Below are 20,767 nucleotides of genomic sequence, written 5' to 3'. Positions count from 1 at the left end.
AGGAGAAAATGATCAGGAAGTGAAAAAGGAGTGAGACGTAGAAGTGTGTGTTTAATGAGGTCTGACACTGTTTGATACCTGCAGGACACGTGCACGCACGCACAAACACAAACACACACACACACACACACACAAACACACACAGTAAACAGCAGAAACTGTCAATCAGATTGTTGACTGGAAATTTTTCGTCCTCCAACTCTAACGAGGCACAAAGTTTGTCTCAGAGCACACACACACCTTCACTAACAGAACCTGCTAAACCAGTGTGTGTGTATGTGGGGGTGGTTGTGTTTGTTCAGTAAAGACTATAGCTGATGAAGGTCCGAGAGGAGATCTGCTGGATCCATGGTCTTTAGGCTAGGAGAGCAGCTGAACATTGAGAAGAAGAAGAAGAAGACACGGTAAAGGTCACGTCAAGTAATAGGGATACTCTATTTCCGGAGAGTGAATAGTTTTGTCTGAGACTGTGGTTCCACTGGGTTTGGATGAGGGTAGGAGGCGTAGTGGAGAGAAAGGCGTGGCAGCCAAAGCAGGCGTGGATGTGAATGGAACGGAACACACCGGTGCTGCAGCATTGAAGCGCGCTGACACATCAACATCAGGAAGTCCGCAGCAAACAAACCTCATTCTTGCAAAGACTCTGCCACCCTGAAGACGACTCCTGCGAACAAGCGAGTAGCAAGACTGTGAGCTCCAAGATGTTTGGCGCCAGCACCACCGCCGCCGCCAACTGTGTGCTGATGGAGGATCAGTTCCTGTGCTGCATCTGTCTGGACGTCTTCTTCGAGCCGGTGACGCTTCCCTGCGGACACAACTTCTGCAAGGCCTGCATCGAGAAGCACCGGGCCATCCAGGCCAAGAACCACTGTCCCACGTGCAAGGTGGTATTCCCTCAAAAACTGGACCTGCACATCAACACCTTCATCGCCCAGATGGCCGAGCAGTTCCGAAAGTCCACACAAGTTACCGCTCCGATCAGCAAAAGACCGGATGTCACCTGTGATGTCTGCGTAGGGAACAAAGCGCCAGCGTTAAAGTCCTGCCTGGTGTGCGTGGCGTCCTACTGCAAGGTCCACCTGGGGCCGCACCTGACGGCGTCGCGCCTCATGCGACATCAGCTGACCGAGCCGGTCCAGAACCTGGAGGGCCGCATGTGCGTGTTGCACGACAAACCTCTGGAGCTCTTTTGCCGTAGCGACCTGAACTGCGTGTGCATGCTGTGTTCTCTTCTGGAACACAAGAACCATCAGGTGGTTCCGCTCAAGGAAGAGTGCGACAGAAGGAAGGCCGAGCTGTGGAAGACGGAGGCAGAGCTCACGCACTCCATGGACTTTAGGCTCAAAAAGAGGGAGGAGTTCAGGCGCATCGTTAAAGTCAACAAGGACGCTGCGGACAAAGAGCTAGCCCAGGGAATGGACTTCTTCCGTTTTCTGACACAGTCTGTGGAGAAGGCCCAGGAGGAGCTGGTCCAGACCGTGGAGGCCAAGCAGAGGTGCATTGAGGAGGAGGCCAACGTTCTGATCCGAGAGCTGGAGAAAGAAGTCAGCATGCTGAACAACAGGAAGTTGGAGGTGCAGCAGCTGTCACACACTAAAGATCAACTCCACTTCCTGCAGAACCTCCGCCCTCAACCCTCACTGCGCACCAGAGACTGGACCAGGGTCCAAGTCAGTGCTCAGCCCGTTGAGGGGACCTCAAGGACCACCGTGGAGCAGCTGGAGGAGAAGCTGGGGAAACAGTTGAAGAGAGTGCTGCGGTCGGCTGAGATGAAGCACATGCACAAGTTCGCTGTGGACGTCACGCTGGACCCGGACACGGCTCATCCCGCACTAATCCTGTCCGACGACAGGAAGCAGGTCTTTCACGGCTCTGTGGACAGAGACCTCCCTAACAATGGCAAGAGGTTCAACCCGAGCTGCTGCGTCCTCGGAAAGCAGAGGTTCTCTTCAGGAAAGTTCTACTTTGAGGTCCATGTGGAGGGCAAGTCCAGGTGGACACTGGGCGTGGCCAAAGCGTCCATCAAGAGGAAGGGCGTCATCTCCATCAGTCCAGAAAACGGCCACTGGGCCATGTGGTTGAAAAATGGCAACGAGTATGCGGCTCTGGAAGGTACTCCTCGTCCTCTGGTGGTGAAGACCAAGCCCAAGCGTGTGGGAGTCTTTGTGGACTACGATTTGGGCCGGGTCTCCTTTTACGACGTCCTCACCGGCGCTCTGATTCACTCCTACAACGGCTGCAACTTCTCTGAAGACATCCAGCCACTTCTCAGCCCCGGACTCAACCATGACGGGCAAAACTCGGCACCTCTGATACTCGGGTTGGCTAAATACTGACGAGAACTTTAGCTTCAATGGTGGACTCGTATGGGTGGAGCCTCGTGGTGATTGGCTTGTCTTGTCTTGTTCTTGACTGCTGTCTTTCCTTACAACTTTTGTATTATGTACATTTTCATGACGAGGACTCTTTTATCATCTGAAAAGTCTGTCAATAAAGTTATTCAAAGCCAAAATGTGTGTGTGTGTGTGTGTGTGTGTGTGTGTGCGTGTTGACAAGCATCCATTCCAGCAACAACAAGTTGACATGAAGTCGACGTTCCTGTTAAATAGTGCTCTTAAAGTGAAAAGTTTCACTGTCAATTGTGATGTTGTATTATGCTGCCATCTAGTGGCTGGTAGTCAGTACTGCAACAGTTTAAAGTCAACGTGATATACTTTTGACTCGTTCAAAATACCAAATAATATTAGTAAAAAAAACGCTATTTAAAATTTGTTTAAAATACCATTTAATATTAGTCTAAAATATTATTTCAAATTGGTTTAAAATACCATTTAATATTGGTCTAAAATACAATCTAATATTGGTCTAAAATAATATTTATTATTGGTCTAAAACACCCTTTAATATTGGAATAAAACACTATTTGATTTTAGTATAAAATACTATTTAATATTGCTATAAAACACCATTTAGTAACATTGGTCTGAAATATTATTTAATATTGATCTAAAATACCATTTAATATGGCCTAAAATATTATTTAATATTGGTCTAAAATACCATATAATATTGGCTTAACATATTATTTAATATTGATGTGAAAACAACTTAATATTTGTCTAAAATTTTTATTCTAAATTGGTTTAAAATACTATTTAATATTGGTCTAAAATACCACTTAATATTGGTCTAAAATACTATTTAATATTGGTCTAAAATAATACTTATTATTGGTCTAAAACACCCTTTAATATTGGAATAAAATACTATTTGATTTTGGTATAAAATACTATTTGATATTGGTATAGAATACCATTTAGTAACATTGGTCTGAAATATTATTTAATATTGGTCTAAAATACAATTTAATATTGGTATAAAATACAATGTAATATTGGTCTAAATACAATTTACTATTGGTCTAAAATACCCTTTAATATTTGAATAAAACACTATTTGATCTTGGTATTAAATACTATTTAATATTGGTATAGAATACCATTTAGTAACATTGGTCTGAAATATAATTTAATATTGGTCTAAAATACAATTTATTTGACCTAAAATATTATTGAATACTGGTATAAAAACACTTAATATTGGTTTAAATTATGATTTAATATTGTCATAAAATATAATTTAAAATTGCGCTAAAATATTATTTATTAACGGTATAAATTATTATGTAATATTGGTATAAAATATTATGTAATATTGGTATAAAATATTATGTAATATTAGTATTAAATACCATATAATATTTTTTATTATTTTTTTATTTTTTTTATTATTATTATTATTATTTATTATTATTTATTCTAATCATATTTCATAAAAGTCAATTTAATGTTGGTACAAAACACAAAGGGCAATGTAATATTGGTATAAAAGACCATTTATTTTTTTGGTACAAGTGACAATTGAATGTTCTTATAAAAGACTGTTTAATATTTCTATAAAAGACAACTGAATGTTGGTGTAAAAGAGACGTCAGTGCACTACAGGCTGGACTCATTGTAGTCCTAAGACCTTTCAGACCTTTCAGACCTTTCAGACCTTTCAGACCTTTTTAGACCTTTTTAGACCTTTTAGACCACATCCCCAAAAACCATCCAAATCTGTGATTTCAACACAAAGAGAAGATGACAAAGTGGATAAAGTAAGATTTCTTCTTAAAACCAAAACGCAAAACAAACACAAAGGCAACCATTTTGGATAGAAAGCAGAGCTGGTCCGTGCTGGGTAAATAACTGTGCTGGCTCTTCCGTCGCCGCCGCCTCACTTTGAATATCACAACAAAAAGCTCAAAGTGGATGCAAAATGAAGAAAAAAAGAGAAGAGGCCGTCTCGTTGCCTCAGTAGCCCTTCATGGACATGGACGACGCCCCGCCCTGATCGTGGCGCCTGACCTGGTGGATCATCAGGAGGGACACCAGCAGGCCCAGAAGCTGAAAGGCCACGCGGAACCGGTTAGTTCCACAAGCAACCAGCAGGCTGCGCCCCCCCCCACACACGAACAAGTACAAGGAAACTTACCGCAGTGACAGCGAAGGTAAACATGACGCCCATGGACACGTTGAAGAGGAAGTCGGACCAAATGATGATGAATTCGCCGCACGTCTGCAAAGACCGAGGAATGTCTGACGTCAGACACAAGACGTCTGGCGGCACAGGGCATCATGACTTAGCGGCCCAAGTTGCTTACCTGCGTGTAGATCTGATCAGGGCCTGAGGTTCCCTGCAAGGACACACAACATCATTCACGGCTCATTGACGACCACATTGAGCAAGCAGAGCGGGTTCAAACCTGCGGCCGGGCTTTGCACTCGGCCGCTCCGAATGTTCCGTAGCTGCCCGCTTTGCACCTGCAGGTGGAAGGGATGTTGTCGCCCCAGTCGCCGGGGCTGGTCAAGCCGCAACACTGAGCCTGCCAGAGAAACAGTGCTTTTATTTTGAAATGCCGAGAGCGGGAGAAGAAAAACAACCTCGACATGCGATCATGTGACATTTACAGTTTCTTGGAGTTGATTAAGCATGGATTGGAATCCTTCCTGTGCCATGTAGGTCTTGATCACTTCCGAAGAGGCACTGCGGAAATTATCTCTGACCTTGTGGACACACACACACAAAGGCGTCTTTAGCTGTGTGCAATGCAAGTGACGTTACTTTAAGTGGGTGCTGAGTCTGGGAAGTATACCTTGTTTCTCATCACAACGGCAACAATGCCAAAGATCAGCATTATGATCATTCCGATGCCCATGAAGCCTGCAAACTGTCACACAACAACACATCAACAACACAACAGCAACACAACAGCAACAACAATCTTCATCAGTGGCCGCACAGTGGTGGGACAAAGTGTTTGCCCCTTCCTGATTTCTTATTTCTTTACACTTCAATGTTCAGACCATCAAAGAAATGTTAATATTATTTATTAATAATATTATTAAAATATTAATATGATTGTAAATATTAGTGACAACACAACTAAACACTAAATAAAGCTAAGAAGTGGTAGAGCCAGCCTTAGCAGCAACAACTGCAATCAAGCGTTTGTGATAACTTGCAATGAGTCTCTTCCAGCGCTGTGGAGGAATTGTTGTCATTCAGCCACATTGGAGGCTTTTCCAGCATGAAGCCTTTTGAAGGTCATGCCACAGCATCTCAATAGGATTCAGCTCTGGACTTGGACTAGGCCGCTCCAAAGTCTTCATTTGGTTTTTCTTCAGCCATTCAGAGGTGGACCTGCTGGTGTGTTTTGGATCATTGTCCTGCTGCACAACCCAAGTTGCTTTCAGCTTGAGGTCACCAACAGATGGCCGGACATTCTCCCTCAGCAGAATTCAAGATGTTTTTTGGCAAAATGGAGACCAGCCTTAATGTTCTTTTTGTTCAGCAGTGGTTTTGGTCTTGGAACTTTGCCATGCAGACCGTTTTTGCCCAGTGTCTTTTTCTTATGGTGGAGTCATGAACACTGACCTTAACTGAGGCAAGTGAGGCCTGCACTTTTTTGGATGTTGTTGTGGGGTCTTTTGTGACCTCTCGGATGAGTCGTGGCTGCGCTCTTGGGGTCATTTTGGTTGGCCGGCCACTCCTGGGAGGGTTCACCACTGTTCCATGTTTTGGCCATTTGTGGATAATGGCTCTCACTGTGGTCGGCTGGAGTCCCAAATCTTTAGAAATGGCTTTATGACCTTTTCCACACTGAAAGATCTCAATTCATCCCAGTTATGTTTTACCAGGGAGGCCATCACTTTTTCACACAGGGCCGCGGAGGTTTGGACTTTTGTTCTTCTTCCATAATAACAGGTTTCATTTAAAAACCCCCATTTAGTGTTGAGTTGTGTTGTCATTGGCTAATATTTACATTTCTTTGATGATCTGAAACATTTAAGTGTGACAAACATGCAAAAAAGAAAGAAATCAGGAAGGAGGCAAACACTTTTTCACACCACTGTAATAGCCGAAGCCTGTCTAAGGGGTGTGATGGTGCACGTATTCCTAGCCGCACTTTTCTATATGGAAGCCTCAGGACAAATTAAAAGTGAGAAAGAGGAAGTGCTCTAGCCTTTAGCTAGCAATAGTGCCAAGGAGAAGTACGAAAAACCTTGTGAAGAACCTCGCCTGTTGCTTTCACAATTTCACTACATTTCAAACCATAAGGAACTTAAGGAAATAAATAAAATAAAATAAAATAAAATAAAATAAAATAAAATAAAATAAAATAAAATAAAATAAAATAAAATAAAATAAAATAAAATAAAATAAAATAAAATAAAATAAAATAAAATAAAATAAAATAAAATAAAATACTTCAATCAAAAGAGTTCAATCCCACCCTCGGCCATCTCTGTGTGGAGTTTGCATGTTCTCCCCGTGGGTTTTCTCTGGGGACTCCGGTCTCTTCCCCCATTCCAAAAACATGCTAGGTTAATTGGCCACTCCAAATTGTCCATAGGTATGAATGTGAGTGTGAATGGTTGTTTGTCTATATGTGCCCTGTGATTGGCTGGCCACCAGTCCAGGGTGTACCCCGCCTCTCGCCCGAAGACAGCTCCAGCACCCCTGCAACCCTTGTGAGGATAAGCGGTAGAAAATGATTAAATTAAATTAAATTAAATTAAATTAAATTAAATTAAATTAAATTAAATTAAATTAAATTAAATTAAATTAAATTAAATTAAATTAAATTAAATTAAATTAAATTAAATTAAATTAAATTAAATTAAATTAAAAAAATTGTGTTTTCATTAATTAAGTGGTTTGAAGGTTTATGTATATATTTTGCAATTTGTACCCCTCACAAAAATCCACATTGTGACCCTAAACCATGATTCCGGGGCACCATGACACCATGACACCCCTTGGTGGCAGCTATGTGGAAAAAGTGTTCTTTCTACATACGATCTTGAGGGCCAGCTCCTTTTCAGAGCTTCCGGCGTAGATTCCCAGGCAGGAAATGCCAAGGACGCCGATGGCAAACACCCATCCCCAGCCGAGCCCGGGGGCCCCGACCGCCGACAGCTGCTCAGCACAACAACACAATTACACCATGACACAGTCACGCTGTTTCAAAGCTTCTCTCGTACAAGAAAGGTGGATAAAAAGGAAGCCTGGCTCCTAGAACTGCTACAAAATACAAAAAACGCTGTGGTGTTTCTGTAACCTTAAAGGGTTCAGATTGTGAAAGACATCTGCTGGCTTGAAAAAAACAAGCATAAGTGCAGATTTGAACATGCGGTCTCCGCCTCCTTGGAGCTGCGTTTGTAGACATACGTTCTAGATGGTTCTCATCAGAGTGTTTACGCCCTGCCGTGTGAGTGGAAAGTTTTGCTTTCTTCCATATGAGGCTGATTTTCTCAGCCGAAGACTCGTCATCCTCTCAAATGGACCTCTGGCAGCACACTTAATGAGGGGCCCTGAAAGGGGGCGGGTGGGGGTGTAGGTGGGGGCATCCAGCAAATCAAAACACATGGCTATTGTTTCGCCTTGGCCCTGGAACACTGTTTTTTTTCCCCTTCATACTTACTACATTTCCCGACAAAGCAAGAACAGGAAATATGAGCCTGCTGTTGCTGAGAGGGAGTTTCTTTATTATTTCATTATTTTATATTTTATTTATCACGCGTCCCGCACCACACTTTCTATACATAATCATTAAATCATAATATTTAGAGTTAAGATGTCAAACAGCAGCCCAAAACAGTCATTGATTGAGTAACGAGGAAAATCTTCAAATATGTCAGGAATTTAATGCAGTTATCTCCAAAAACGCTAGAGGGCAGTGTTTGTCTCTGGATTGACCAGCTATTTAGCTCCCTGTATCTTGGGCTCACGTTATGTGTGTCAGATGCTTCTTCGCCTGCTTTCTTATTTTGCTACTTTGCCTTTTCTGTCTCTGTGAGGTGATAGTTGTGTTTATTAAAGGGTTGATGGAACCTACTTTCCACGACCTCTCTGACAGAGTTTCCCATTAACTTCCGTTATTTTAACTTTCTTTCTAAACTGTGTTATATAATACAATGTGTGTATTATGTGTTATATAATACGTCGTCAATATAAATAGGTTATATAACGCTGCACGGCAATTTTACAAGGTGCTTTTACTGCCATCTAGTGTCTACTGTGTGTGATGTAATGTGTGAGTGTGTGGAAATAGGGGAATATATGTTCAATTTTTCTTAATTCAGACACATTTTTTGAATTTAGTAGCTCGGTGGTTCTCAATTAGCCAAAAATGTACAAAAAGTACGCGCTTTTATTCCTGAGGTATTCGCTTTTCATGCGGCAGGGTGCCATCTATCAATTCTCCTCTAGGTGGCGACAATGCCCTGTAATGCTATTTGAAACCCGCTTCCGTAGAAGAAAAACTTTCGTTATTAGTTGTCTGCTGCCGTAATTGAGATTTTGAAAGTAAAGTACTACCCTGTAGGTATTTTGTACTTAAACATCCACTGTTTGAGTGGAATGTATTTATCTACTTTAGTGTCACATTTGGAGGTGTTGGAATTCGCCATGTAAAATGGCAATGCTAATCGCTAGCGTTTATAAGGGATTTCCAATGTATATTAGCATCAAGCTAGCTTTTGTTTGTCAACTGTCTTAATTATTTGTTCAACTTTTTGTTCCATAATTTTGAGTTTGTGTATTAAAACGTATTGTGCCTGAAATGGCCCATGGGCATGTCATGTGTTGGCACGCTGTGTATTATTTTTGCACCATCTCAATTTCATCCTTTTCATTAAATAATTAAATATGAGGTGGAAAAATGCCCGCAGCCAAACCAGTCGGAGACCACTGCATGAGTCGACCACTAGATGGCAGCAAAAGCAGATTATCAATGTACAATATTTTAAGGCGCAAGCCGGAGGGGCTTTTTATGAACGTTACAAAAAACAGGAAAACAGAAAACGGGACCTTTGATAGGAAGCGAACAAACAATCAGTAATCGCTGAGACATGGAGAAGGGTCGGATTAAATAAAGTATTTTCTGCGTGTTTTCAGACACGTTTGGATTTTTGAAGTGCAAACTGAAGTGTGATATTCCTGTGAAAAGCATCAAGTTTATTTACCTGGCTGCTGTAGATGCTGGCCTTCACCAAGCCAAAGATCAACAGACATCCAACGATCTAACAAGACAGCATTCATTTACATTGTTAGCATCGCCATGAGATTATGTAACTCTCACTCAAAAGCAAAGAACTTAAAGAAGAGAGAGAGTGTGTGTGTGTGTGGGGGGGGGGGGGGGGGGGGGGGGGGCTGAGTTGAAACATGACCTGAGCTGAACTTCTTGTAAAAATCAATTTAGATTTAATTCAGAAAATGTTATCAACTTAACACATACCTGCTACATTTGTTGTTGTTGTTTTACATACTTGACACAACTCCAAACATGAGGTGAAAAAGTAGGTGAGAAGACGCAGAAGTACTCACGGCAAAGACCACATTGAAGAAGATGAAGAGACATTTCAGGCAGCCGTTAATCTTTCCCATCTTGAGAGCTGAAGTGAGCTTTGTGCCTTCGATGAGAGCTGCAGCTTCTTGTGAAATGAAACCTGCGGGGGGAATGCCAGCGCCAGCCCACTTTTAGTGCGTTCAGACCAGACCCGTTTGTGCCCCCCCACCCCCACACACCCACCACCATCTTCATTTCATCACACTTCCTGTATACAAGGACGAGGCTGGATGACTCTTATCATGGAATCAAATATCATGAGGTTGAAGAAAAGGATGAAAACAATAGAATTAAAACTTAAGTTTCATGGATTGTCAAGTCTAGCTGCTGTAGATCTATGAGGCGTGGACCTGAGGGGGGGCATGAGGGTGCGTGTCACCATTGTGCTATCAACCAGGAGGAGGTACGGACAAGAAGTATTAGAATGTATGTTCCAAGGTCACACTGTCTAATCTTTGACCTGAGGCATCGGTGCTGTTGCCAAGGTTACCATCAGGGGACAACTGTCCAGTTCTAGACTCGAGCAGGAAGCCGCTGAGGAATGTGTGGCTTTTTTTATTGGGAAAAGTTTACGAGAGAGAGAGGAAAGGCGGCACACCAATGTGTGGGAGTTGTTTGTGTCAGTGCAAAACAAGAGGACCATGTTTTTAAACACGGACTGTGTGTGTGTGTGGGGGGGGGGGGGTGATAAACAACGATAGTAACTCTAAATGCCTGACTTAAGCAAAGTGCCACAAGGCAGGCTAAGAGGCCTGGACCTGTCACGAAAAGAAATTGTGCTACAAATTATCGTTGCTAATCAATATTAACGATAACAATCATCTCTCCTTCCCTTTGCCCCACCTTTAGGATTTTTTCAGGCAATAATCAATATTATTATGGACAGCATTTTTTGAGATCATATTTTTCATGAATGTATGCCACATTAAACGGTTGCATTTCATTTGCAATGCAGCAAGCGACTCTGTCTGTGTCTGTATTCGGTTTGCCAACCGAACGCCTCAGTAAGCAAAGGTTCCGCAGCCCAAGGCACCTCCATCTGTGTCGGTCCGACAAGCATTCACACGTATAACATTTATTGTGTGAATGCCGGCAAGCATTAGGTGGCAGCAGTGCTCAAACTAGCTCTTGAATGATACACATGCACATGAACTGCTCAAACAAATCAAAAATAGCATGCTAAAAATGTTAGCATTTTAGCAGCACTGGCATGCTAGGTGTTCTAGGTGCATCTTAGCTTTTCTGTTTCTGCAAAGACAAAAACATACATAGACACATACGACATAGATGCTAGCAGTTAACATGCTGACCGCAGCATTTGCATTAGCTCATCGGGGCTACGCGTGAGCATGCTAGCTGCAGCTTTGCAGTTCGGCGCCAGCATCAGCAGCATCGGGGTTCGGTGTAAGCATGCTAGCGGCAGCATTTCAGTCCGAGACAATACTATATATATATATATATATATATATGTGTGTGTGTGTGTGTGTGTGTGTGTGTGTGTGTGTGTATATATACATATATATATATACCTATATATACCTATATATACATACCATATATATGGCCAGTCTGAGATATGGCTTTTTTTTGGCAATCCTGTAGCATCCTGAAGTCGCCACTTCACTGTTGATACTGACACTGGTGTTTGACGGCTACTATTTAGTACAGCTGCCAGGTGACGACCTGTGAGGCATCTCTGTCTTAAACTACACACTCTCAGATATTTGTCTTCTTGTGCACAGTTGTGCATTGTTTTTCTGTCCTTGTTAGACCCAGTTTGTGCTGCTCTCTGAAGGGAGTAGTTAAGTAAGAGATCTTAGTTTTAGTTTAGATTTTTAGATGGGTTTTCTAATAATCCATTAGCCTTATAAAATGATGAACTTGGTTTAGCAGCCATACCAGGATATTGATGCAGAGGACTGACAGTTGTTGATAGTTGGCCTCTATGCAAAAATGTAGATCCTTCTTTGAAAATTATCAAAATAATTGTAATTGTTTGTGAAATGCATGAAAATGTGTTTTTCTTGGTAGGTGATCCCAAACTTCCCAAACATTTTTTTTACTTTTTTAATGCTGGAAACGTTTTTTGTGGTATACGTGATGTGGTATGTGTTTGCGACGCCTGTGTTGAAGTGCCTTAATCGTTGAACCAGAAGCATGCCCAAAACTTCCTGAAACAAAGTACAAAAGGTGGACAAGATAGTCGGGACATAACTGAATGGAAAGCATGGAGGAGGCGCCAAGAATCAAATGATTGTATCACAGACACACACTTGATAACAAAAATGTGCATGACTCACATGCAGCCTCAGAGAACACAACCTGGTGGACTCACCTTTCATTCCATTCTTGTCACGACTGGAACTTTCCTCACAGTCACTATGTTTGTTTATAGCATTTTAATAAAGCTTTGTGTATTGTTTACTTAAACAAAAAAGAAAAATAAATAAAAAGAATAATATATATAAAAAAGAAAAATATATAATGCTGAAATATTTCTATACATTTTTTTTAGGACAGAAGTAAGTTTTATTGTGGTGAAAAATACGTAAATCAATGACAAAAATCTCCATATCATTAACAAAACAGATTCATGATACATTGGTACCTTGGAGTTTATTTAGATGCTAGTCATCTCTGCCTGATTCTTTTGCTTTCAACTGCTTGCTTTAGGAGATGCTAGTTACTGAATTAAGACTAGTTTTGTTTTTTTAAGCTAGTTAAGACAGCTATTTGGGGGCTTGTGTCAATGAGACCATAACTGATAAATAGATATGATATGTAGACTGCTAAATTCGACCAAGAAGAACCCGAGACGCAACCCTTCTGTCATCATCCCATGTTCTTCAGTTCAGGCTTTTTCAATAAGGGTTTGTTGTACGACTGTGCATCGATTAAAATATTTGATCGGGATTAATTTCATGATTGTCCATAGTCAACTCAGAATTAAACACTTTTTTTTGTCCCGTCCAGCCATTGGGGCAGATAGTATTGTTGATCTAAATGCCCTTACATGCTAAACAGATTTGCTCTGTGTCAGGAAAGGTGTTGGCTACAACTTCCCTGTACCATGAAATTTTATTTGCCGTTATTTGATGTTTTTGTTATGCGCATTTGGAGCGACCGGACCCGAGCAAGAAGAAAGAAGAGAAACTGGGGTAGGTTGGGGGGGGCAGTAGAGAGAGAGACAAAAACAGCAGCAACAACAATTCCCATAACAACAACAGTGACAAACAGGACTGCATCAGTTAAATGTCAATGATGGCTAAGGGTCACAATGGAATGGTACGGTCTCCCGCCGGTCTCGGGGGTGCGGCTCTCCTCCGGCCTGCTGGCGCCCTGTTGCCGGTTGGGATTGCTCCTCCATGGCCTCTTGCTTCAAATTCCAGTTGTCTCTGCTGTCTCGCGGACCACGGCTCGGCCACTTTGGACATGGCAAAGACGAGTGGCTTGTGGTCGACGTAGGCCGTGAACTCACGACCTTTGAGCAGGAAACGGAAGTGTCGAATCGCCAGCCACAGCGCAAGGAGCTCCCGGTCGAAGGCGCTGTACTTCTGTTCCCATGGGACCAGCTTGCGGCTGAAGAAAGCGAGCGGCTGCCAGGCGTCATCCACCCACTGTTCGTAAACAGCACCCACTGCATAGTCCGAAGCGTCCGTGGTGAGGGCCACCGGGGCTGTGGGGCATGGGTGTGCTAACAAGGCAGCTTGGCTTAGAGCGGACTTGGTGGCTTCGAAGGCGCCCTTCCTCTCCTCCATCCACACAATAGCTTGGTTGGGCGACAGATTATGTAGCGCTTCATATAGCGGCCGCATGACATGCGCTGCATGGCGGACGAAGCGGTGGTAATAAGCTACCATGCCCAAAAACTCTCTGAGGCCATGGGCTGTTTGTGGGAGGGGAAAGGCGGTGATCGCCTCCACTTTTGACGGCAGTGGCGCAGAACCATCCGCGCTGACGAGGTGCCCCAAGAATTTGACCGAGGGGACACCGAAGACGCACTTTACTGGATTAATGATCAGTCCATTCTTGTCGAGTCTCGAGAACAGCTCTCGTAGGTGATGCAGGTGCTCTTGTTTAGACCGACTAGCCACCAGGACATCGTCCAAATACACGAAAACGGACGGCATGTCCCTGAGCACAGAGTCCATGAGGCGCTGGAAGGACTGGGCTGCGTTCTTGAGTCCAAACGGCATCAGGAGAAATTCGAACAGCCCAAAAGGTGTAATGACAGCCGTCTTTGGGATGTCGGCGGGATGTACGGGCACCTGGTGGTAGCCCCGCACCAAATCAACCTTTGAAAAGATGGTGCAGCCTGCAAGGTGCGCCGAAAAGTCTTGGACATGGGGAACAGGGTAGCGGTCAGGCGTGGTAGCATCATTGAGGCGGCGGTAATCACCACATGGACGGAACCCGCCGTCTGCCTTGGGCACGATATGGAGAGGGGATGCCCACGGGCTGTCAGAACGGCGGACAATGCCCAAGCGCTCCATATTGGTGAACTCCGACTTGGCGACTGCCAACTTCGCGGGGTCGAGGCGGCGGGCTCGGGCGTGGACTGGTGGGCCAGTGGTGTCAATGTGGTGTTCCACACCATGCTTGGCAGAGAGGGCGGAGAAGGTGGGGCTGGTGAGGCTGGGAAACTCCTTGAGGAGGGGCTGGAAGTCGTCGCCCTCTGATTGTGAGCAGCACAGGCCCCCGTACCGCCCTCCGCCCCGGACACAGGCGAGGGACGAGAACGTTAAAGCATCCACCAACCGACCAACGTCCACCAATAATGCGCGCAGAAAAAATCTGCGCCGAGTAGGGGAAAAGCGATGTCCGCCGTAACAAAGTCCCACACAAAGCGCTGTCCATCAAAGTGTAGTTCCACTGCACGGGTTCCATAGGTCCGGATGGGGGTATTGTTGGCGGAGGCTAGAGCCGGTCCACGCCCGCCCCCCGCGATGTCTTTGGCCGTCGTGGGAACTACGCTTCGCTGAGCGCCGGTGTCGCAGAGGAACTTCCTCCCCGAGAGGGAGTCTCTGATGAACAACAGCCGGTTCGCTGTGCCTGCGCCCAGGGCTGCTACTGAGCGCAGGCCTCCCCGTTTCCCGTAACTTTATAGGTGCACGGGGGGCGGCATCTCCTCGCCTTCGCACCAAACCTGGCGTGGAAGAAACACCATCCATCCTCGCGCTCGGGAGGCTTCTGGAGACTCCCCCTGGCCGGCGACGTTGCTCGCAGGGGTGCGCGGGCTTGCACTGGGGCCAGATGGCCGGGCGTAGAGCGCTGGGCGGCCAAGAAGAAGGGGTCTGCCTCGGCCGCCAGGGTCCTCGGGTCGGAGGCTGCAGTATTGGCGAGGGCGGTTTGCACCTGCGGGGGCATGTGCCGTAGGAAAAGCTCCATGAAGAGAAAATTGGGCTCCTCCGTGCCCAACAGGTTCAGCATCATCTCCATGTGCTCCGACGGCTTACGGTCTCCCAACCGGAAATGTCCAGGAGCCGGCGTGCACGCTCTTGCCTAGAGAGCTCGAAAATCTTCAGCAAGTGCGACTTCAGACCGTCGTACTTCCGCTGGGCCGGCGGGGAGGTGATGAAGTTTATTGCTTTAGCGGCCGTCAAGCTGCTCAACGCCGCAACAACATGGTAGTAGCGAGAGTCGTCGTCATCCACGCCGCGGACGGCAAACTGTGCCTCCGCCTGTGCGAACCACGCCGCCGCTGCTGATTCCCAGAACTCCGGCAATTTTAGGGTGGCGTTTGTAGCCATGTTCGCTGTAGCTCCGAACACTTCGGGACTACTGTCGAGGTCACCAGTGAAGCGCCGAAGAACTGGAGTCTGAGGCGGAGTGCCGAATTTGGGAGAAAACTTTATTTTAACATTAACATTAACTTGCACTCTTTTGCTACGTAAAGGCATGAAAGACATGAAAGCCACAACAGGAAGCGGAAAACCCCCGTCCCTCGCGCCTACCCCTCCGGGTGGCAACACCTTCCCTATCGATAGTTCCGGGGTGAATTATGTCCCGGTAACCTGCCACTACAATATATATATACATATAATTATAATAAAACTAATAATTATTTATTTAAGTATTTAAAACAATAAATACATAAAATCAGCTCAGACACACACGCACACCCCATCCACTCAATATGCACACACGCAAGCACACACCGTGGACGTCCCCGGGTGGGGCGACCGGGGCGCCATTGGGCGGGGGACCCAGGGGTCCCAGACCCACAACCAGGCCCGGAGCCCAGGGAGATACGGACCGCCAAGGCATAGCACCCCCAAACCCCCCTCGACCACGGCGTCGGGGCTACAGCAGTGTGGCAGACAAAGGAGCGGGTGAGGGGAGGAGGCCCGTACATGAGCAAGCGGAGGGGGCGTGCAGGCGAGCAGTAAGGCGTCCCATCGCGCCGGCCGACACCCGCTGGGCAGCTCACCCCGGAGAGGAAGAGCCATAGCTCCAAGCCACGGGGAGGCCAAGCACCAGAGCCGAGGAGTCAAGACCAGCGCAAGGCCACCGACGGACCTCACCATCCACCGGGAGGCCCGACCTCGCCCCCAGAACCAGCAGCACACCACCCACGTATTAAACACATTTAATCGCAGATAGAAATAACTACGTATAATAAGTATGGGAAATCTCTTTGTGTTAAATGATTCGATATGCAAATACAATGATAATTACATCAAATTTCAAGTAAAAGGGTATCGATGTTATTTACAACAATAGCAAGCATATTTTTATATGACTATTTTTCTTTATTACGAACATATTATCATCCAAAAGTTCAGTGATGTTTCCTATCAGCTATTTGCTGATGACATTCAGCTTCACTGAGGCTGAGAAGTTGGACTCGGTGAAAAGCTGTTCAGAGGAAATCAAGCATTGTTTGAGTGCTAACTCCCTCAAGCTAAATGCTAACAAAACAGAAACACTGATCCTCGCCCCGATGACTCCATCCGAGGAATTAAGCAGTTGCGTGTGTGACTTAGGCCAGTCGTTCAAAAGCCTTAACAAAGCTAAGGTTAGTAAGTGGAAGGAAAAAAACAGAACTATAGTTACAAGGTTTATCGCCAGCTGGCATGAGGATGCTGACTGTGAGCTGTGACTCTTGCCACGGTAGGGAAAAGTAACATTCAAAAATTGCAAACATGGGGCTGAAAAGGCAAGGATGCTGTAAAAAGGGAAAAAAGAGGAAGGAAAAGTAAATAGATGTATGTGGACAAGGAAGTGAATGTGTGAAATGTATTTGTGTTCCAGGTGTGAAGGCCATCAAAATGGCTTGAAATTGAGATAATCTGATTTATACCTGACATCATGGTAAAATACAATGCTTGTTTAAAGATAATAAAGGCATATCTTATCTTATCTTAATACACTAATGTAGCCCCAATGGGGTACAAACCAGTGCCTTGTTGTGCCAGTCCCAAGCCTGGATAAATACAGCGGGTTGGTATCAGGAAGGGAATCTGACATAAACATTTTGCCAATACAAATATGCAAATCAACAACACAACTCCCGCCATCGGTGCTGGTGGAAATTGGGCTACTATTGGTTAAGAAGAAGAGGAGGAAGAGAGGAGGAAGATGTGCCCATAGGAAGAGAGATAAGAGGAGCGCCAAGAACCTAGAACTGAGAGTAGTACTTTGAATGTTGGAACTATGACAGGAAAAGGGTAGACAGTTGGTTGACATGATGCAGCGGAGGAAAGTAGACACTGTATTGTATGAGGAAGTCTGGAGTGACAGAGAAGTATGTTCAAGTGGCGCAGGACATGTATGAGGACTGTAAGACGGTGGTACGATGAGCTGGAAGTGTGACAGAAGAGTTCAAGGTGGAGGTGGGACTGCATCAGGGATCAGCTCTGAGCCCCTTCTTGTTTGCTATGGTGATGGACAGGCTGACAGATGAGCTTAGACAAGAATCTCCATGGACTATGATGTTTGCAGATGACATTGGGATTTGTGGGCTAGTGGTTAGCGCGCAGACCTCACAGCTAGGAGACCAGGGTTCAATTCCACCCACGGCCATCTGTGTGGAATTTGCATGTTCTCCCCGTGCATGCGTGGGTTTCCTCCCACATTCCAAAAACATGCTAGGTTAATTGGCCACTCCAAATTGTCCATAGGTATGAATGTGAGTGTGAATGGTTGTTTGTCTATATGTGCCCTGTGATTGGCTGGCCACCAGTCCAGGGTGTACCCCGCCTCTCGCCCGAAGACAGCTGGGAAAATGAATGAATGAATTAAATGAATGAATGAATTGGGATTTGTAGTGAGAGTAGGGAACAGGCGGAGATGCTAGGCGAGTGGAGGCTTGCCCTGGGAAGGAAAGTGTCAGGCGTGATGCGTGATAGAAGAGTTTCAGCTAAAATGAAAGGAAAGGTATACAAAACTGTGGTGAGACCAGCCATGTTGTTTGGTCTAGAGACAATGCCACTGAGGAAAAGGCAGGAAGTAGAACTGGAGGTGGCAGAGATGAGGATGCTGAGGTTCTCATCGGAAGTGACCAGGATAGATAGGATCAGGAAGGAGTACATCAGAGGGACATTACATGTTAGAAGCCTTGGAGATAAAGTCAGAGAGGCCAGACTGAGATGGTTGGGACATGTCCAGATGGAGGCAGTTGATTTGCTGTGACGACCCCTGAAGGGAAAAGCCCAAAGAAAAAGAAGAAGATCTTATACACTTAATACATCTTAATACACTCCAGTTTGTGGCCCTCAGGGGGGGCTGCAGGGGACCTCCTCCTTCTCGCTGTAATACACGGGGCACCACCCCTCCTTTATTGAGCCTCACAGCTGCATGTGTACACAGTACGTACAGTATGCAGATATGTACTCGCGTTCAACAGACTATTGAAGATATTCATGAATGGCGCCCCCGTGTGGACACAACTAGAACTTGCAGTCAATCCATCCTTTTTCTCCGCTTATCCTCACTAGGGGGTGCTCGAACCTATCCCAGCTGTCTTTGGGCAAGAAGCGGGGTACACCCTGGACTGGTGGCCAGCCAATCACAGGGCACATATAGACCAACAACCATTCACACTCACATTCATACCTATGGACAATTTGGAGTCGCCAATTAACATTAACATGTTTTGGAATGTGGGCGGAAAGTGGACTACCCTGAAAAACGCACACACGAACAGGAGAACATGCAAACCCAAGTGGAGACTCAAACCGTGACCACCGGTCCTCCGTGCAGCAAATCAAACAGTCACGTTTGTTTTATTTAAATATCAGATCATCAGCATTTGTGCATGAGGTCAGACGTCTGCTGCTATCAAGCTATCTGTCCATCAGGACCCAACGCCGAGGACACAACAATGGTCGGCATCTGTACCACACACACACGCTTGTGTTTCAAGGTAGAGTCACCTGCCCTTTGACCTGGACAAAGCAGGAAAAAGACGCTGTGGAATGATGTGACGCTGTGATCATGGAACATTTTGGTGTCCTGGCAGCCTCAGAACCAGTCAGCTGATCGTGCTACACATTGTAGGTGTAGTCGGCCACGTAGTCCTTTAGTCTGTTGGGCAGGGGCAGGTCCCGGACCCGCCCTGCGCTTCTGTTGATGGTGACGCGACACAGGTGCTGCAGCGGCGGGATGGTGGCGTAGGCAGGCCGGGTGAGGAGCAGCGGCACTGTGCCGTTACGTGGCGTGGAGGGCTGAGACTCGGGCGCCTTCTTGTGGCCGGTCTTGGACAGTTGGACGTAGTGCTCCACCAGGTGGACCACGCTGTCAAACTGCTTGAGTTTGGGTCTGACCAGAAGCACAGAGTCCAGCTTGAACTTGCCGTGTTGGTACTCGATGCGGAGGTTGGTGGGACCTGCCGACGTCATGGCAGAGATGGTGAACAGGTAGTCCCTCTGAGAGCTGTCCCGCACTAGGAAGGTTCCCTCGGCTGCGTCCTGCAGGATCTCTTTGGCCTGGTTGGCACTCAGGCTTCCCCAGTACCAGCCTGAAACCACAAGTGTAGAAGACTGACGCACCGAGAGCCTTTCGCGGCGAAGCGGACATCTCCGACCTGGCTAACCTGTGCTGTTCAATTCCTTCATGGCCAAGGAGACACGGCTCTCGTCACACTCCACAGTCCTCCTGGAGGCCGCCCCCACTCCTGGGTTGCTCTCACCCGACGCCTCGGAGGACTGGCAGGTCATTGGACGCGTCCAGCCCTCAGTGGCCCGACATGGGACGACCACCAGGACCAGGACTAAGACCAGGAGGATGACCCTGGAGAACAAAATCATCCAAATTTTTAATATTAGCACAAGTATATAAAATTTATTACAAAGTAAGTATAAATTCCATGTTTGTGAAAGTGCACGATTGATAGTAAAAAGCTGAACAGTGACAGATTTCAATAATAAAAAATAATAAACGTTGCTAGCTGTTGGCAGCTAAGCTAGCTTGCCATAAGCACAATGTTGACATTTTACATGACTTGAACGATACGTTTTACAACCTGCACACTCAGGAAGTTCTTTGTCTCTCGTTGGGCTCTGGTCCCGCCTCGTTCGGGACTCACTTGAGGGTCCGAACTTCCCAGAACGTCCTCTGTGCGCGCGCCCAGTCGTCAACCGCGAGCTTGTTTTGAACTCCTTTATTCATGATGCTGTCGATGTTTCATTGGTTATTTCTACTCGTTGGCTCGGTCGGATTCGTGTCCCAACATGCTGCGGTCATCAGATCAGAACCCACGCCAGAAACAAAACAGCAGCAGTATTTCCAGGAACTTTCCAGGAACTTGGTCACGTGGTCCGAGAGAAGCGGACGGCGAGGAGAGAAAGAGGAGAAATGTCACATTTATTT

At 45.7% G+C, this 20,767-nt stretch overlaps 3 protein-coding genes across 5 annotated transcripts; 1 reads left to right on the top strand and 2 right to left on the bottom strand.

Annotated features, from left to right (window-relative positions):
• The first annotated feature begins 293 nt into the window (after nucleotides 1-293).
• On the top strand, nucleotides 294-2,501 carry LOC131124871 (E3 ubiquitin-protein ligase TRIM21-like). The gene has a single exon (XM_058065801.1). It carries the CDS (start codon nucleotides 702-704, stop codon nucleotides 2,334-2,336), a length of 1,635 nt encoding a protein of 544 aa, XP_057921784.1. The 5' UTR covers nucleotides 294-701; the 3' UTR covers nucleotides 2,337-2,501.
• A 1,373-nt stretch (nucleotides 2,502-3,874) lies between these two features.
• On the bottom strand, nucleotides 3,875-10,101 carry LOC131124891 (tetraspanin-6-like). Of its 2 annotated transcripts, XM_058065857.1 has the most exons (9): nucleotides 9,934-10,101; nucleotides 9,573-9,629; nucleotides 7,405-7,524; nucleotides 5,198-5,272; nucleotides 5,013-5,108; nucleotides 4,808-4,927; nucleotides 4,706-4,738; nucleotides 4,537-4,620; nucleotides 3,875-4,448 (listed from the first exon to the last, which is right to left on the bottom strand). In XM_058065857.1, exons 1-9 carry the CDS (start codon nucleotides 9,991-9,993, stop codon nucleotides 4,356-4,358), a joined length of 738 nt encoding a protein of 245 aa, XP_057921840.1. In that variant the 5' UTR covers nucleotides 9,994-10,101; the 3' UTR covers nucleotides 3,875-4,355. The 2 variants fall into 2 exon arrangements, with proteins under 2 accessions (XP_057921840.1, XP_057921841.1); XM_058065858.1 differs by lacking the exon at nucleotides 7,405-7,524.
• A 9,049-nt stretch (nucleotides 10,102-19,150) lies between these two features.
• socs2 (suppressor of cytokine signaling 2) lies at nucleotides 19,151-20,708 on the bottom strand. 2 transcript variants are annotated; one of them, XM_058065854.1, is made up of 3 exons: nucleotides 20,484-20,708; nucleotides 19,992-20,188; nucleotides 19,151-19,916 (listed from the first exon to the last, which is right to left on the bottom strand). In XM_058065854.1, exons 1-3 carry the CDS (start codon nucleotides 20,564-20,566, stop codon nucleotides 19,444-19,446), a joined length of 753 nt encoding a protein of 250 aa, XP_057921837.1. In that variant the 5' UTR covers nucleotides 20,567-20,708; the 3' UTR covers nucleotides 19,151-19,443. The 2 variants fall into 2 exon arrangements, with proteins under 2 accessions (XP_057921837.1, XP_057921838.1); XM_058065855.1 differs by having other exon boundaries at nucleotides 20,421-20,656.
• Nucleotides 20,709-20,767: the final 59 nt, after the last annotated feature.

Source organism: Doryrhamphus excisus, chromosome 3 (genome assembly GCF_030265055.1).
Source record: "Doryrhamphus excisus isolate RoL2022-K1 chromosome 3, RoL_Dexc_1.0, whole genome shotgun sequence".
In the NCBI taxonomy this organism is placed as follows: domain Eukaryota; kingdom Metazoa; phylum Chordata; class Actinopteri; order Syngnathiformes; family Syngnathidae; genus Doryrhamphus; species Doryrhamphus excisus.
The sequence above is the reverse complement of the archived record's forward strand: the minus strand, read 5'-3'. Positions and strand labels throughout refer to the sequence as shown.